Source organism: Rhinoderma darwinii, chromosome 10, assembly GCF_050947455.1.
Source record: "Rhinoderma darwinii isolate aRhiDar2 chromosome 10, aRhiDar2.hap1, whole genome shotgun sequence".
NCBI lineage: Eukaryota > Metazoa > Chordata > Amphibia > Anura > Rhinodermatidae > Rhinoderma > Rhinoderma darwinii.
Window position 1 is genome coordinate 104,036,810 of NC_134696.1, and position 17,390 is coordinate 104,054,199.

At 47.4% G+C, this 17,390-nt stretch overlaps 1 protein-coding gene across 2 annotated transcripts in view; it reads right to left on the reverse strand.

Annotated features, from left to right (window-relative positions):
• The window catches only part of TMCO4 (transmembrane and coiled-coil domains 4), a 92,907-nt gene that overhangs the window by 49,745 nt on the left and 25,772 nt on the right, over positions 1-17,390 (reverse strand). For both annotated transcript variants that reach the window (XM_075840473.1, XM_075840470.1), the window contains exons 2-9: positions 16,035-16,187; positions 15,770-15,944; positions 14,807-14,834; positions 12,327-12,459; positions 7,442-7,539; positions 7,208-7,351; positions 6,786-6,905; positions 6,540-6,704 (exon numbers count right to left, since the gene is read on the reverse strand). In XM_075840473.1, coding sequence (XP_075696588.1) covers positions 6,540-6,704; positions 6,786-6,905; positions 7,208-7,351; positions 7,442-7,539; positions 12,327-12,459; positions 14,807-14,834; positions 15,770-15,944; positions 16,035-16,165 — 994 coding nt within the window. In that variant the 5' untranslated portion in view covers positions 16,166-16,187. The remainder of the gene's footprint in view (positions 1-6,539; positions 6,705-6,785; positions 6,906-7,207; positions 7,352-7,441; positions 7,540-12,326; positions 12,460-14,806; positions 14,835-15,769; positions 15,945-16,034; positions 16,188-17,390) is intronic.

Consider the following 17,390-nt stretch of genomic DNA (forward strand, 5'->3'; position numbering starts at 1 on the left):
TCACCCGTTCAGTCGGTGTCCTCGCTCTGTTGTCAATGCTTGTTCCAAACCTGCGGAGGATGAAAGGAGGGAGGCCTCCGTGGGTGAGGGTGCGGGCAGGGACGATGGGGCACAGGGGCAAGGGAAGAATGCAAAGAAGGGTCCCCCTTCTCGCCAGAGAAGGGCGGAGAAGCGAAGGAAGGAGAGGATTTGGAGGGCGCTCCAGGAAACTGGGACAACCTCTGATTCGGATCTGGATGCCCCCCCTGAATCTGATGCCCCTGGGGAGGCCGAATTGAATGGGGAGATGAGGAGGATCCAAAGGGAGCAGAGGGCTGAGGACTCTCAGTCCTCCCACTATGAAAGTGTGGGAGAGGAAGAGAGGACTCAGCCTACAGCAAAAGGGACACCGGGCAAAACCCAAGGGCCAAATACATCTGGCCCCGCCCTGGCCCAGGAGGGTAAATCCTGTACCCCCCTGGTGCGCTCTACTGATCGATACCATGCTCTCGTGGACATTCCAGCCTCTCATACTAAGAGGGAGGGCATGGTAGGGCACCCTAGAGTCGTTGAGCCTCCCCTGCTGCAGGGGCCGTTGCCCCCAGAGGGGGAGGTTGACCCGGTACTTGGGGATGAAGATGGGAATAGGGTGGTGAATATGGACTCCTCAGTTTGCAAGAAGCGAGGCAAAGAAGGGGGGTCCTCATCAGATAGAGGGGGGGGTGGGAAGAAGAAAGCCGTCTAACTCAAACATCCATGATGGCGGCACCCACTCCGTTGACGCTGGCATCAATTAATGTTGCCAGCATTAAGTCAGATAGGGCGAGATTTGCAGCCTTTGATTTTCTTGGCCGAGTTGAAGCCGACATTTTGTTTTTGCAGGAGACCAGGCTGTCACTTTTGGCAGACGTCGTTAAATCTAGGAGGGAGTGGCGACGCGGGCCCTCCTACTGGTCTCTTGCGGCTGAGCCCTATAGCGGAGTGGCGGTCCTTTTCACCGCACCGGTAACATGCCGACGGATGATTGAGTTAGAAATGGGGAGGTGCTTGATCTTAGATGTCCTCATGAGGGGACAGGAATTAAGACTAATCAATATATACGGACCCCAGAGCAAATGGGACCGTAAAAGTCTCTTCATGAGGATTAAGCCTTTCCTTTTTTCAGGTCGACAAGTTATCTTTGGAGGGGACTTCAATACTGTCATGAGACCCCGAGATAGAGGAGGTTCCGGAGATAAAAAATTGACCTACGATAGTGTAGCATTAAAAAATATAGTTAGCGATGCTCGCCTGGTGGATATCCACATCAGGCATACCCCAGGCCACTCGGGTTTCACCTATCGTAGAGGTAGTTGTAGGTCTAGGATAGACAGGTTTTTTTTGAAGGAGGAAGCCATCTCTTCACCAGTGTCCGTTGTTGAGGTGGAGTTCTCCGATCACTGTATGATTATTTTCTCTTTGAACATTGCAGAGTCCCTCCAGATGGGAAGAGGTATATGGAGGCTGAATTCTACTCTCTTGGAAGAAGCGGAGATAAGACAGGCCTTTGAGGATTTTCTTCAGAGCCAGGTACCTTTGTTGGATCTCAGTGGTACTAAGTCTGAGTGGTGGGAGTTGTTTAAAGTCCGGGTGGCAGGATTTTTCCGCAGGCTCTCGAGCCTCAGGTCCATGAGTAGGTACCGCCTATATCAGGAACTGAGGAGGAAACTCGAACATCTGGTCTCAACCGGGGGTAGTGGGGAGGAGATCTCCGTGGTGAAAGCTTTGCTCAGGAGGTGTCAGTATGATAGGCACACATCTTTAGTTCTTGAGGGATTTCGGGAGGTACCGCTCGCCCGACCCCTACAGGAACTGTAAGATGTCAGTGAGTCGTAAGGTTGTGACAGGACTGATTGATAGTACAGGATCTCTGAAGAGATCCAAATCAGGGATCTTGGAGGTCGTCAGATCCTTCTACTCGCACCTCTTGGGGAAGCAAGATCCAAACCGAGACGAGATGTCGGCTTTCCTGGCTGAAACCATCCCTGAGCCAGGGGTAGACCCCTCTCTCGGTGTTTTGATAGATTCGATCAAGGAAGAGGAAGTGGGATTGGCGATTGATGGGCTTGCCCTCAAAAAATCGCCAGGGCCGGATGGCTTAACATCCGAGTTTTATAAGACTTTTAAAGGAACCCTAGTTCCCCTCTTGACTGAGGTGTTTAATGAGTGCCTTTCCTCGGGTACTTTGCCAATGTCAATGAGGAGGTCGGCCTTGATCGTTTTATCGAAGGGTAAAGACTCGACCCGTATTGAGAATTGGCGTCCCATAGCGCTGCTCAATACGGACAGAAAGGTTCTCGCAAAGGTGCTGTTTAATCGGCTGGTGAAGTTTGCATCCCGGCTCCTTTCGCCGGTCCAGCATTGCTCTGTTCCAGGCCGCAGCACATTTAGTGCTGTCCTCAGTGTCAGAGAGGCAGTGGAGCAGGGAAATTCTGGTCGGTGGGAGGGGTACATCCTGTCCTTGGACCAGGCCAAGGCTTTTGACCGGGTGGACCACGAGTACCTCTGGTCGGTCCTTCTGAGGTACGGCCTACCGGGGGGGTTTGTCAATTGGCTACAGACCTTATACACTGGGGCTGAGACTTTTGCGCTGGTGAACGGTTGGGTTGGAACCCCCTTTGAGGTTGGGTCTGGTGTCCGCCAGGGTTGTCCCTTGAGCCCTTTGCTATATGCGTTCGCAATTGATCCTTTTCTTAAAAGGATCGATCGTGGGCCATTGGCGGGAGTCGGGGCCGGCCTGGAGGGGCCGGAGGCCACTCAGAGGGTGGTTGCGTACGCAGACGACGTCTCCATTTTTGTCTCCTCGAGAGGGGAGGCAGAGTGGGTGATGTCGGAAGTGGAGCGTTACTCATTGGCATCTGGGTCCAAGATCAACCGGGATAAGTGCAAAAGTCTCTGGCTGGGAGGAGGAGATCCTGGTTTTGATCTCCCGGACACCCTTCCAGAGCCTCAGGGGTCTGCTAAGATCTTAGGAGTCGAATTTGGCCCGGGTGATTACCCCAAGAAGAACTGGGAGGATAGGCTGAATCTAGTTGCCCAGAAGGTCGACCAATGGAAGGGTTGGTCCTTAACCCTGAGGGAAAGGGTTCACTTGGCCAAGGCCTACCTGGTGCCCATGTTGCTTTACCTGGGCAGTGTGTGCATCTTGCCAGAACCTCTCTGGACTCGGGTCTATAGCCTGTTCTTCCAGCTGTTATGGGGGAACAGGCTCAACCTAATCAAGAGGGAGGTTACTTACCTACCAAGGACACTAGGCGGGTTAGGTATGGTTAACCCGGTGGTGTTCCTAGTGAACACCTTTGTTAAGATCAACCTGGCAAACCTCTGGCAAGAGAGGGCTCCTTGGTGGATATCCTCCTGCAGGGGGTGGTTTCGGCCTTTCTTCCAGGAATGGGAGAGAGGAGGGCAAGTGAAAGACCTGCGTACACCTCACGGACATCTCCCGGCTTATGCCACCCTGGTGCTGAAGATTGTTCGCCGGTGGGGTCTGGAGGTGTGGGAGATCAGGACCATGTCGAGAAAATTTCTTGACAGGAGGGTCCTGATGACCCACTTCCAGAAGCCCCTGGCGCTCAAAGACTGCCCAAGTAGTGACCTCGGGGTGGGATTAAAACTTTTAAATTCAGCGAGGATTCCCCAGAAGTTTTGGGATCTGGCTTGGCGTTGCTTCCATGGGAGACTGTATGTGAGGGACAATCTAAAGTGCAGAAGCTCTGATGATCGGGATTGCCCCCGGGAGGAGTGTGGCGGAGTGCTGGAAAGCATGGAGCATTTCCTGCTTCATTGCCCTTTCAATACAGAGGTATACAAAAGGGTGGGAGCCTCCATTGGTTGGCCAGGCCTAACCAGCCTCTCCTATGCTGGGTGGGCCTATGGAGTGTTCGGAGACCTCGGTGGTAGGGACCATTGCACCTTGTTTCTAGTCAGTATAGTGGTCAGGCACTTTATGTGGAATGCACGATGTCTAGTTTCTACCCAGAAGAAAATCCTCCTAGTGGATGAGGTTGTTAGCAATATCATGGGTGACCTGGTGAAGGTGCATTCTTTGGAGGTTGGCAGATTGGGAGCATCCAAAGCCTCTCGTCTTTGGAGGGGCTTTTCCTTTTGGGTGCCTTAATGTGTCTGCCTTCATGAGGGAGGGGGAGTCGTCACCGGTGCTCAACTGGAGGTGGGGGTCTGCGTTCCGCTGAGGCACCAATAAAAAATATAGCGATAGGACTCGGAATAAGGGAAAGGTGAGGGTCAGCATAGGGTCAGCTTTCAATAGGGTCAAGAAAGGGATAGTAATAGGGTAAGGAGATAGGGCAAGCGATAGGGAGGGTGCAGCGGTGGACGTGGTACCTTGGCCTCTGGGGGGGAGCTGGGGGGGGCTTTCCCTTCTCTCTATCTGGTGATGGGCTAGGTAAGCACTGGAAGATTTTTGTTTTGTTTAGGATTGAAATGGCAGGAAAAAGGTTTACAAGCGACCGAACTTGGTGCTTTCGGGTACGGTGTATTTTGTATATGGTTTGGTATTTGGACAAGTTGGTGACGTGTATTGTATTATAATGTAGAAATGTTGTTAGAATAGGGATAGACTTAAGGGGGTTAATAGATAGGTTGGGAGGGGGTCGGGGGGGGGGGGGTTTGCCTGACCCAGCCCCGGACTATGCGGACATGGGAGGACATGGGGCGGGGGGCTGGGCTGGGGTGTTGGGTGTGGTGGTTGGGGCCAGCATCTGGACTATGCGGACGTGAGAGGACATGAGGCGAGATGCTGGCTGGGGTGGTGGAGTTTAGGTAAGAAGGGTAAGGTTAGGGAAAGTCAGGATGTGTATAGTGTGTTTAAAAAATATATATATATAAAAAAAAAAAAGGATAAAAAAAGGATAAAAAAAAAAAAAAAAAAAATTGGGATTAGTATTATTATATTTTGGATTTTTGGGGTTATTATTATTATTATTTTATTATTATTATGTTGTTGTTTTATTATTATTATCATCATTATTATGTTGTTTCTTTAGGCCCTTGGTTGACGCGGGTCGGGGGATTTTCTGTTAGTACTTTGGATTACGTTTATATGATGTTTGTATATATTCTAGTTATTGTTTAGTTTCGGATGAAGTGTAGATGTAAGTATATAAGAGTGGGGTGTATGTGGCCGGGTCTGGTATAGTTTTCTCTTCTCATATACAGAGATGTATATAAGAAAATTTGTTTATAAGAATTGGGTTGTGACTTTTTAGTTATATGGAATTAGTTATGTATTTGTTTTTCAGTTTATGTTTTGTAAATTTATATAAAATAAAGAGATACAGGATATAACTCAGGATCCGTACAGGATAAGTAATGTAATGTATGTACACAGTGACTCCACCAGCAGAATAGTGAGTGCTGCTCTGGAGTATAATACAGGATATAACTCAGGATCAGTACAGGATAAGTAATGTAATGTATGTACACAGTGACCACCAGCAGAATAGTGAGTGCAGCTCTGGAGTATAATGCAGGATGTAACTCAGGATCAGTACAGGATAAGTAATGTATGTACACAGTGACTCCATCAGCAGAATAGTGAGTACAGCTCTGGAGTATAATACAGGATGTAACTCAGGATCAGTACAGGATAAGTAATGTAATGTATGTACACAGTGACTCCACCAGCAGAATAGTGAGTGCAGCTCTGGAGTATAATACAGGATGTAACTCAGGATCAGTACAGGATAAGTAATGTAATGTATGTACACAGTGACTCCAGCAGCAGAATAGTGAGTGCCGCACTAGAGTATAATACAGGATGTAACTCCGGATCAGTACAGGATAAGTAATGTATGTACACAGTGACTCCACCAGCAGAATAGCGAGTGCAGCTCTGGAGTATAATACAGGATATAACTCAGGATCCGTACAGGATAAGTAATGTAATGTATGTACACAGTGACTCCACCAGCAGAATAGTGAGTGCTGCTCTGGAGTATAATACAGGATATAACTCAGGATCAGTACAGGATAAGTAATGTAATGTATGTACACAGTGACCACCAGCAGAATAGTGAGTGCAGCTCTGGAGTATAATACAGGATGTAACTCAGGATCAGTACAGGATAAGTAATGTAATGTATGTACACAGTGACTCCACCAGCAGAATAGCGAGTGCAGCTCTGGAGTATAATACAGGATGTAACTCAGGATCCGTACAGGATAAGTAATGTAATGTATGTACACAGTGACTCCACCAGCAGAATAGTGAGTGCTGCTCTGGAGTATAATACAGGATATAACTCAGGATCAGTACAGGATAAGTAATGTAATGTATGTACACAGTGACCACCAGCAGAATAGTGAGTGCAGCTCTGGAGTATAATGCAGGATGTAACTCAGGATCAGTACAGGATAAGTAATGTAATGTATGTACACAGTGACTCCATCAGCAGAATAGTGAGTGCAGCTCTGGAGTATAATACAGGATATAACTCCGGATCATGTAAAAGTGACTCTATTGTCTCAATTTACATGGCCAGCCAGAGACAGTGTGCACCTACCTGACAGGATGGTATATTTCAGGGCTTCCTGTGCCATCATATTCACCAGGCCGTTCAGTAAGGTATCCAGTGCGTTTCCGAGCTCCATGAGGTATTTAGACTCCCACGCCAGGCAGTATTGTTCAGTAGAGTGCAGCAGACTCTGCCACGGGGCGGCAAAACTCCCTAAACAAGATATTCCCACATTATATGGAGTCCACCTACCTCACCCAAATACTACAGTAACATCAAGTATAAAACTCTCACCGTATTTTCCAGTGGAGAGCCACCCAGTGATGGCGATGCATATGTGGAGCTGACACCCACCGGTCAGCGGTAAAAACTCAAACTCTTCTATGGCTCCAACGCGTTTTTTCATCTTATAACCTGAGACACGGAGGACGCCATCTTGTAAGAATCAGATATATAACGCAGCTGGCACAAAAAACAATCCCGAGATATTCCTATAATATGACCGATCCTACACAGATTGTGGGTGGTATTGCAGCACAGCCCCAGTAACATTAATGTGGCTGAACTGCAATACCAGACACAACCTGTGGTTAGGTGTGGCGCTACTTCTGAAAAAAACCAAAAAACAGCCATGTGTATCTAATCCTGTACTACCCCTTTAATGATTGTAAAATCTTCCTTGACTATGATTCTGGTGTTTTATGAGTGGCACTAACCTGTCAACCCAGCTCCAGCTGCTCCGAAGAGAGACGCCATGATAGCGATGCCGGCAGTGGACCCCAGAACTGCAGCCCCAGCGCTGCCGATGATTGTGGCGGCTCCGGCGGCTACGAACGGAGCGGCGAGTCCTCCTGTCAGGCCTGTTATTAGAAGTACAGCAGATCAGAGACGTCACCTGAGGTAACCAGTTCACATGGCGGCCGAGCGGAGCCTTACGCCAAGACCCTCACCTATAACCGTCCCGCCACCAACAGTGGCCAGGCCTATGAGCAGATATCTCTTCATCTTCTTCCGAGTTTCCTTCTTCCTGCGAGACGCCTGCTCTGACCTGAAATACAACGCGTCGTCGCTTTAAGGGTCAGTTCACACGTAACGCAAATATAGCGGATTTTCCCTATTGAATTCAATGTGGAGGTAAAACCCGCAACAAATAGCAGATGTTGCGATATTTGCGGCAGAAAAGCCACGATTTTGCCGCAAAAATCGAAACGCAGAAAAAAAATAAAAATCTTATACTTACCAAGAATTCTGTTCTTCTTCGTCCAGGCCGGCCTCCTGGGATGACGTTTCATCCCATGTGACCGCTTGATCCAATCACAGGCTGCAGCGGTCACATGGGATGAAACATCATTCCAGGGGGCGGGGCTGCGGGACATCAGAAGGTGACCGTTTATATCTATTGGTCAGCAAGGCAATTACGGCTCTTACATTGGATGTCACCCAGCTTTCCGACAGTCCTGAATGTTATATCTACCGTGATAAGAGAGCGGGAGATGTATTATTACATGACCGGGCAAATATGGCCACCGTACCAAAGTGTAGCGACATAATGGCGGCAATATTGGTTCTTATTCAGCTTTCCCAAGAACTTTCCAGGGAAAAGCTTGTTTAACCCATACACTGCTGGAGTGGCGAAGAACTTCTAAGCACATCCACAGTCACGACGTCAGATAATAATGGCGGCTATTATTACAAGCAAAGAACTCATGGGGGAGGGGAAGGGAGTCTACAAAATCCAAACCCCTATATCAAGTACAGCATCTACTACACGTACTGTATGTAATGGGGTAAAGATTATGGACATTCCAGAAGAAGGACACCGAGGACTAATTAAATGGGTTAATTATGGCGTAAGTGTCAGATACATGCGGGTCCCATCTCTAGAACGGGGCCCTCGTCATCTTTTCTAGCTAAGCTACGTTGTATTCGTAACTCCTATAGAAGTGAATAGAAGTACAAAACTGAATGTAACTACTATAATACTGCCCCCTATGTACAAATATATGGATGTGTAAGGGTAGAAGAGTCTTCATATCTGACTTGACATAGACACAAAAAAAGGTGAAGAAATAAAACATCGTACCTGGGTGGCGGCTCCTTGAGTGGCAGAACAAAGAGTAAAGACAACGTTACTGAGGGACATTATAAGAGAACAGTAATAATTCTAGAACACGATCTGATCGGTATGAAGGTCACGTGTAGTCGTCTGGTCGTGTAGTCGTCTGGTCGTGTAGTCGTCTGGTCGTGTAGTCGTCTGGTCGTGTAGTCGTCTGGTCGTGTAGTCGTCTGGTCGTGTAGTCGTCTGGTCGTGTAGTCGTCTGGTCGTGTAGTCGTCTGGTCATGTAGTCGTCTGGTCGTGTAGTCGTCTGGTCATGTAGTCGTCTGGTCATGTAGTCGTCTGGTCATGTAGTCGTCTGGTCGTGTATTCGTGTAGTCGTCTGGTCTTGTAGTCGTCTGGTCGTGTAGTCGTCTGGTCATGTAGTCGTCTGGTCATGTAGTCGTCTGGTCATGTAGTCGTCTGGTCATGTAGTCGTCTGGTCGTGTATTCGTGTAGTCGTCTGGTTGTGTAGTCGTCTGGTCATGTAGTCGTCTGGTCATGTAGTCATCTGGTCGTGTATTCGTGTAGTCGTCTGGTCGTGTAGTCGTCTGGTCGTGTAGTCGTCTGGTCGTGTATTCGTGTAGTCGTGTATTCGTGTAGTCGTGTATTCGTGTAGTCGTCTGGTCGTGTAGTCGTCTGGTCGTGTATTCGTGTAGTCGTCTGGTCGTGTAGTCGTCTGGTCGTGTAGTCGTCTGGTCGTGTAGTCGTCTGGTCGTGTAGTCGTCTGGTCGTGTAGTCGTCTAGTCGTCTGGTCATGTAGTCGTCTGGTCATGTAGTCGTCTGGTCATGTAGTCGTCTGGTCATGTAGTCGTCTGGTCATGTAGTCGTCTGGTCATGTAGTCGTCTGGTCATGTAGTCGTCTGGTCATGTAGTCGTCTGGTCATGTAGTCGTCTGGTCATGTAGTCGTCTGGTCATGTAGTCGTCTGGTCATGTAGTCGTCTGGTCATGTAGTCGTCTGGTCATGTAGTCGTCTGGTCGTGTAGTCGTCTGGTCGTGTAGTCGTCTGGTCGTGTATTCGTGTAGTCGTCTGGTCGTGTAGTCGTCTGGTCGTGTAGTCGTCTGGTCGTGTATTCATGTAGTCGTCTGGTCGTGTAGTCGTCTGGTCGTGTATTCATGTAGTCGTCTGGTCGTGTAGTCGTCTGGTCGTGTATTCGTGTAGTCGTCTGGTCGTGTAGTCGTCTGGTCGTGTAGTCGTCTGGTCGTGTAGTCGTCTGGTCGTGTAGTCGTCTGGTCGTGTAGTCGTCTGGTCGTGTAGTCGTCTGGTCGTGTAGTCGTCTGGTCATGTAGTCGTCTAGTCCTGTATTCGTGTAGTCGTCTGGTCGTCTGGTCATGTAGTCGTCTAGTCGTGTATTCGTGTAGTCGTCTGGTCGTCTGGTCGTGTGGTCGTCTGGTCGTGTGGTCGTCTGGTCGTGTGGTCGTCTGGTCGTGTAGTCGTCTGGTCGTGTAGTCGTCTGGTCGTGTAGTCGTCTGGTCGTGTAGTCGTCTGGTCGTGTAGTCGTCTGGTCGTGTAGTCGTGTGGTCGTGTAGTCGTGTGGTCGTCTGGTCATCTAGTCGTCTGGTCATCTGGTCATCTGGTCGTGTAGTCGTCTGGTCGTGTAGTCGTCTGGTCGTGTAGTCTTCTGGTCGTGTAGTCTTCTGGTCGTGTAGTCTTCTGGTCGTGTAGTCTTCTGGTCGTGTAGTCGTCTGGTCGTGTAGTCGTCTGGTCGTGTAGTCGTCTGGTCGTGTAGTCGTCTGGTCGTGTAGTCGTCTGGTCGTGTAGTCGTCTGGTCATGTAGTCGTCTGGTCATGTAGTCGTCTAGTCCTGTATTCATGTAGTCGTCTGGTCGTCTGGTCATGTAGTCGTCTAGTCGTGTATTCGTGTAGTCGTCGGGTCGTGTAGTCGTCTGGTCGTGTAGTCGTCTGGTCGTGTAGTCGTCTGGTCGTGCAGTCGTCAGGTCGTCTAGTCGTCTGGTCGTCTGGTCGTGTAGTCGTCTGGTCGTGTAGTCGTCTGGTCGTGTAGTCGTCTGGTCGTCTGGTCGTGTAGTCGTCTGGTCGTGTAGTCGTCTGGTCGTGCAGTCGTCTGGTCGTCTAGTCGTCTGGTCGTCTAGTCGTCTGGTCGTCTAGTCGTCGGGTCGTGTAGTCGTCTGGTCGTGTAGTCGTCTGGTCGTCTGGTCGTGTAGTCGTCTGGTCGTGCAGGTCGTCTAGTCGTCTGGTCGTCTGGTCGTGTAGTCGTCTGGTCGTCTAGTCGTCTGGTCGTCTAGTCGTCTGGTGGTGTAGTTATCTGGTCGTGTGGTTGTCTGGTCGTGTAGTCGTCTGGTCGTGTAGTCGTCTGGTCGTCTAGTCGTGTAGACGCGTGGTCACGAGGTCGCATAGTCGTGTCTGTCCTGTAAACCTCCTGTGATCGGGCTGTGGATCTGTCTGTCGTTCCTCAGTCTTGGGCATTTTTTGGGGTGTCAGTATCTAATGTCCGTACTACAGGTCCCGGCTCTGAGAACATTCAGGGATTTATCTCACCGTCGTGTCACCATAAATAATCATTCAGCTCAATAGATTTTATGACAGTCCCAGTCCCTAATGGCAGAGACAACAGATACGGGGATGTTATTCCTCGGCTTGGGACCGATTTCCTACAGACATCATCTATAGAATCCGGGGGGAATTCCTGTAAAAGGCTCGTACAGTCTTATGTGAATAAAGTGCAATCATTGGATAATAAAAATGTTTGCAATTTTCTAATATACATGGTGTTTCAATTCCACACCTCTTTCAAGATCTCTGCTTGCAGTCAGCGAATGCTTAAAACCTGTACAAACCTAATACTTCTCACAACCTGGGGGTTTGCCACAATTGTAGCCAGTGTACATTCTTCTCTCTGGTCTGCAGACTGATACATTTTACCCACACTGATACATTGTAACAAACAATCAGAACAGAAGAGAGATTTGTGCTGCTGATATATTTAGCTCACAGCAGATTGTCTAGACTGGATACAAATTTAACAAACCCTCACCTGTGAGAAGTGTTTGGTCTATACCAATTCTCAACCCCAAGATGTAAACAAGAATGTTACCATTCACTGAGAGCAAGCAGGGTTCTTGAAAATGGTGCGGAATTGCATCGTAATGTCTATTATAAAGTTGCAGATCTCTTCATTATACATTGGTTAGACTACATTTACATAAAATCCTTACAACCCTGTCCGTAACAATGTAACCTCAGCATGGTGGACTGTACCAGGGGGAGATAAAATAGATTGTAAGCTCCACAGGTAAGGGGACTGTATGTAGGATCCTTAATGCTGGTTGTCAATGTCACACGCTACACGTGGCGATGTAAACAGTGATATAAAGAGACGATCACCCTATAGGTGAAGGGTGTAAGACAGGCCGGGGAATGACATCATCTACCCAGACATGTGCGGGGGCTGCTCTTATACAGCACTGATGGGGTTAATGCTGTAAAATCAACATCCAGAGATACTGCTAAAACAGCTCTGCAACTTTCTAATATAGTTAGTGTTTCAATTCCTCGCCATTTTCAAGATCTCTGCTTGCCGTCAGTGAACAGTCGGAATAGATCAGCTGTATCTATTATTGCTATATGTATATAAGTAAAAAGATTTCTTCCGACTGATGGAAATTTGTTGTGGTGATCGTGGAGAGTGGGGGTTACTGGCTGATTATTGCAGATATTTGCAGTGTATGGCCCTTTAATGAATAGTGTCTCGGTGTGATGTAGCTGTTCTAACTCTGCTTACTCTGATGGCTCCTCTGTGTATTTCTTCAGACTCTGCATCATGGAGTCCTCACTCAGTTCCATGGTTTCCGGGGGGACACGCAGCAGCCAGGAGACGTGGGAGATTAGTACTCGGCTCCGGGCGTCGTAGTACCCTGCACATACATAGAGATTATTTACAAGCCGCGCGATGGACAACGAGCATCAAACTGGCGCTGTTTTCCGATAAGTCGAAAAGTGGCCGAAAATGTTGCGGTGTGACTAAAGCCCTGCAGCGCCCACCATAGGGAAAATGTAGTATTACATGCGGCCCATTAAAATGAATGTCCAGTCATGTGATACAAGGACAGGATCACAAGAGCGAGAGACACTATTTGCGAGGCGGTCCCTGAGTTATAGAGGGGGGGTCTCGAATAAGGGATCCTCTCTATGACATCCAAATCCCCTATTAGGCAATATGAAAAGGGGTTGGTCCTGGATACGAAAACATATATATATGGCGGCAGTTTTTGTAAAACAGCACCACATCTGTCCACAGGTTGTGTATGGTATTGCAGCTCAGCCCTATTTACTATAATGAAGCTGAGCTGCAATACTTGACATGATGTAACTCAAGGGCCGTGAAGCTAAAGATCCAGTTCTCGATATCGTGCAGATTTGTCTTATGAAAACCTTCTAGATATGGGAGGAATCTTTTTAATGACGACCTAAAGCTGGAAGAACCAATCCCTGACGAGCTTCTGGTCCGTCACGTCGGCTGCGGCTCATTTTATAGGGAAACATAAAACAGAACGATCTCCCCGGCTGCAGTTTCATCAAATAAAAACAGATGGAATTTGGAATTAGCATTTAAATCCCACAATCTGCAATGTAACAACCGGTGTCTGTCAGCGACGAGATTTACAATGCGCCGCAAATTACCGCGCGGTGACGTCAGGGGCTCATCACCAGGGTATACAGAGGTTCAGTTATAACAATGACATTGTCGTCAGCCTATTGTCTGAATATTATCATCACCATCACTATCATCATCACTATCATCATCATCATCACCACCATCATTATCATCATCACTATCATTATCACCATCACCATCATCACCACCATCATCATCATCATCACCACCATCATTATCATCATCACTATCATCATTATCATCATCACCATCATCATCATCATTATCATCACCACCATCAACACCATCACTATCATTATCATCACTATCATTATCACCATCACCATCATCACCATCATCACTATCATCACTATCATTATCACCATCACCATGCTTATCATCATCATCATCATCATCATCACTATCATCATCATCATCATCATCATTATTATCATCACCATCCTTATCATCATCACCATCATCATCACCACCATCACTATCATCATCATCACCATCATCATCACCATCATCATCATCATCATCACCACCATCATTATTATCATCACCATCCTTATCATCATCACCATCATCATCATCATCACCATCATCACTATCATCATCACTACCATCATCATCACCATCATTATCATCATCACCATCACCATCACTATCATCATCATCATCACCATCATCACCAACACCATCACTATCATTATCATCATCATCACCACCATCATCATCATCATCATCACCACCATCATCATCATCACCACCATCACTATCATCACCACCATCACTATCATCACCACCATCATTATCATCATCACCACCATCATCATCATTATCATCATCACCATCATCATCATCACCATCATCATCATCACCATCATCATCATCATCACCATCATCATCATCACCATCATTATCATCACCATCATTATTATCATCACCATCCTTATCATCATCATCATCATCATCATCATCACCACCATCACTATCATCATCATCACCATCATCATCACCATCATTATCATCACCATCCTTATCATCATCATCATCATCATCATCATCACTATCATCATCACCACCATCATCATCACCATCATTATCATCATTATCATCATCACCATCATCATCATCACCATCACCACCATCATCATCATTATCATTATCATCATCACCATTATCATCATCACCATCATCACTATCATCATTATCATCATCACATCATCATCATCATCATCATCACCATCATCACCACCATCATCATCATCATCATCACCATCATCACCACCATCATCACCATCATCATCACCACCATCACCATCATCACCATCATCACCACCATCATCACCATCATCACCATCATCATCACCATCATCAACACCATCATCACCATCATCACCATCATCATCACCATCATCATCACCATCATCATCATCACCATCATCATAATTTCCACCATCATCACCACCATCATCATCATCACCGCCATCATTACCACCATCATCACCACCATCATCATCACCGCCATCATTATCATCATCATCACCGCCATCACCACCATCATCATCATCATCACAATCATCATCGTTATCAGAACTTACCATCCTGCAGGCAGAAAGACACCAGATCCTGAAATATAAAATATATGAGACATCGTTACAACAGAAGGAAAGAGTCGTCATATGTAATAAGAAGCAGTCCCTGAAATCTTGAAATATTCTCAGCTGTTTCCAAGTACCCGGGTGCTGTGTGACCACCACTGGCGGCTGCCATGACGGCCTCCATATTGGTTGTCACCCAGTGAATTGAGGTGGTAATAAGACGACGTCTGGAAATCCTCAGTAACATCTGTAGCTGCAATCCATGGGGACTCCATATCATACGGACACATTATGGGGGCCATGGGTGGGGACGGTCACTGATCGCTAGGGTGAAGGGGTCCGGTACGCTCCTTCAACAGTGACTTGGAGATCTTTGGACATACAGGGTTCTCCAAGCGAAAAGCCAGAGGGGCACGACACCTAGAAGTATGCAGCTTAATCATTATATAATGATTGTATAATTTTTGTTCCAATTCCACGCCATTTAAAAAATATTTGCTTGCTGTCAGTGAATGTGAACATTATCCTTTACATCCAGGGGCTAAAACCCTATCCAGACCTAGTTCCCACATAGTTGCTGGACTACAATGCATCAGTGTAAGTCTGGAGTCCAAGCTGTTCAGTTCACAGAGAATTATCTAAAATGAATACATTGCAGCAAACCCTCTGCTGTGTGAGCAGGGAGCTGGATGTGTACAAAAATGTTCTCCTTCACTGACAGAAAGCAGAGATCTCTAGGTTGGAAGGGATTGTATTACTCCTTTGCACATAACAATAACAGATACTGATAATCTATTCTGATTGTTCTCACACAGCAAGCAGAGATCTTGAAATGGTGAGGAATTGAAACGCAGAAATTGACAGAACTTGTCATAATACAATAAGCTTTATTGACATGGGAATGGATGACATCTGTACACTTCACTGCGGGGGGGGGGGGGGGGGTGACCGCCACTCTGTTACCTGAGTGATTACGGTTGGGTTGGTCTTCATGACAGAATCTTCCAGGAGAACATGAGTGAACGTGTCCGTTCCTTCTCCGCCCAGACCGCTGGCGAACGCCTCCATGGCGGGAATAACTGATGGGGAGAGGTCCAGCCATTGCACCAAGTCCCCCACAAACTTCCTGCAGAACTCCCTGTACAGAGAGAAAACGGCCGATGATGACCATAGAGAAAAAACGGACAGGCAGTGAATGGAAACACCACGGAAATGACGCAGGAATTACCTCTGTCCTCTCTCCGGGTACAGCTGAGCCAGTGACAGGCCGCACAGTCCAGCGTAGGCGAAGCGCGCGGGTTCACTCAGCGACCTCCCCAGCACAGCCGCGCTGACGCGTCCGTCCGATCCATCCTGCATGATGTCACCGCCGTCAGCTCGCCTGCAAATACAGGACAATGAACATAGTAGAGCAGAATTCAGTGCTTCAAGAGGAAAACTCCATCTGCAAAAAAAGAAACCCGCTCAGGACTTAGTGGTCGCAATATGGTTCCGTTTTCTGCACCGTATTATAAGTAAAAATGGAAACGCCCGTGTGCGTGCGGCCCCTACCCTGGAAACTCCTGATTCACTGGCCATAAATATATCAGCCGGGCAACGAAGGAAATCACAAAAACATGACCTGTTGGGGGTACGTGAGACAGAGCTATGATCAGTGAGACTGTTCTGTCCCTCCCTATGCTTTACACTGCAGCTCTGCTCTATTAGGACACTACTATGATCAGTGATTCCAGTTTAGCTTCATTGTCTCCTGGAGTCTGATGTAGTGTAAAATCCATCTCCTATCTCTTCAGAAACTCAGGCTGTTTCTCTATCCCTCCCCCATGCTTTACACTGCAGCTCTGATTGTTCTTATTGAATGCTGTGTAAAAGCAGAAGCTCGGCAGGAAGTCAGAACATAGAGGAAGATTATAAACTACAAGCAACTAAAACACTAGTGAGAAATAGATGATCAGGTGACGGCGACATATAGAATGAGGGGGAGGGGCCTCATCAGGGGGAGGAGTCTGGAAATCTGTTTGGTTTATTGAGCTTAGCTTTGGAATTGGGTCACCATATTTACTATGGCTGAAGTCCTACACTGCGCTAGTGTGCGGGGGAAAAAAACGCACAGCAAAACCGCATGCATTTTACTGTGTCCTGATTCCTCATTTGATAGACGCATCCTACTGATGGGAGGTACTGCGTGGCTGCCACTGTTATGGAGGATTAGGCGTGGCTGGCACTAGTATGGGGAATAATGCGTGTTTGGCACTGTTATGGGGGATTATGCATGGCTGGCACTGTTATGGGGGATTATGCATGGCTGGCACTGTTATGGAGGACTATGCGTGGCTGGCACTGTTATGGAGGACTATGCGTGGCTGGCACTGTTATAGGGGATTATATGTGGCTGGCACTGTTATAGGGGATTATGTGGCTGGCACTGTTATAGGGGATTATGTGGCTGACACTGTTATGGGGGATTATGTGTCTGGCACTGTTATAGGGGATTATGTGGCTGGCACTGTTATAGGGGATTATGTGGCTGACACTGTTATGGGGGACTATGCATGGCTGGCACTGTTATAGGGGATTATGTGGC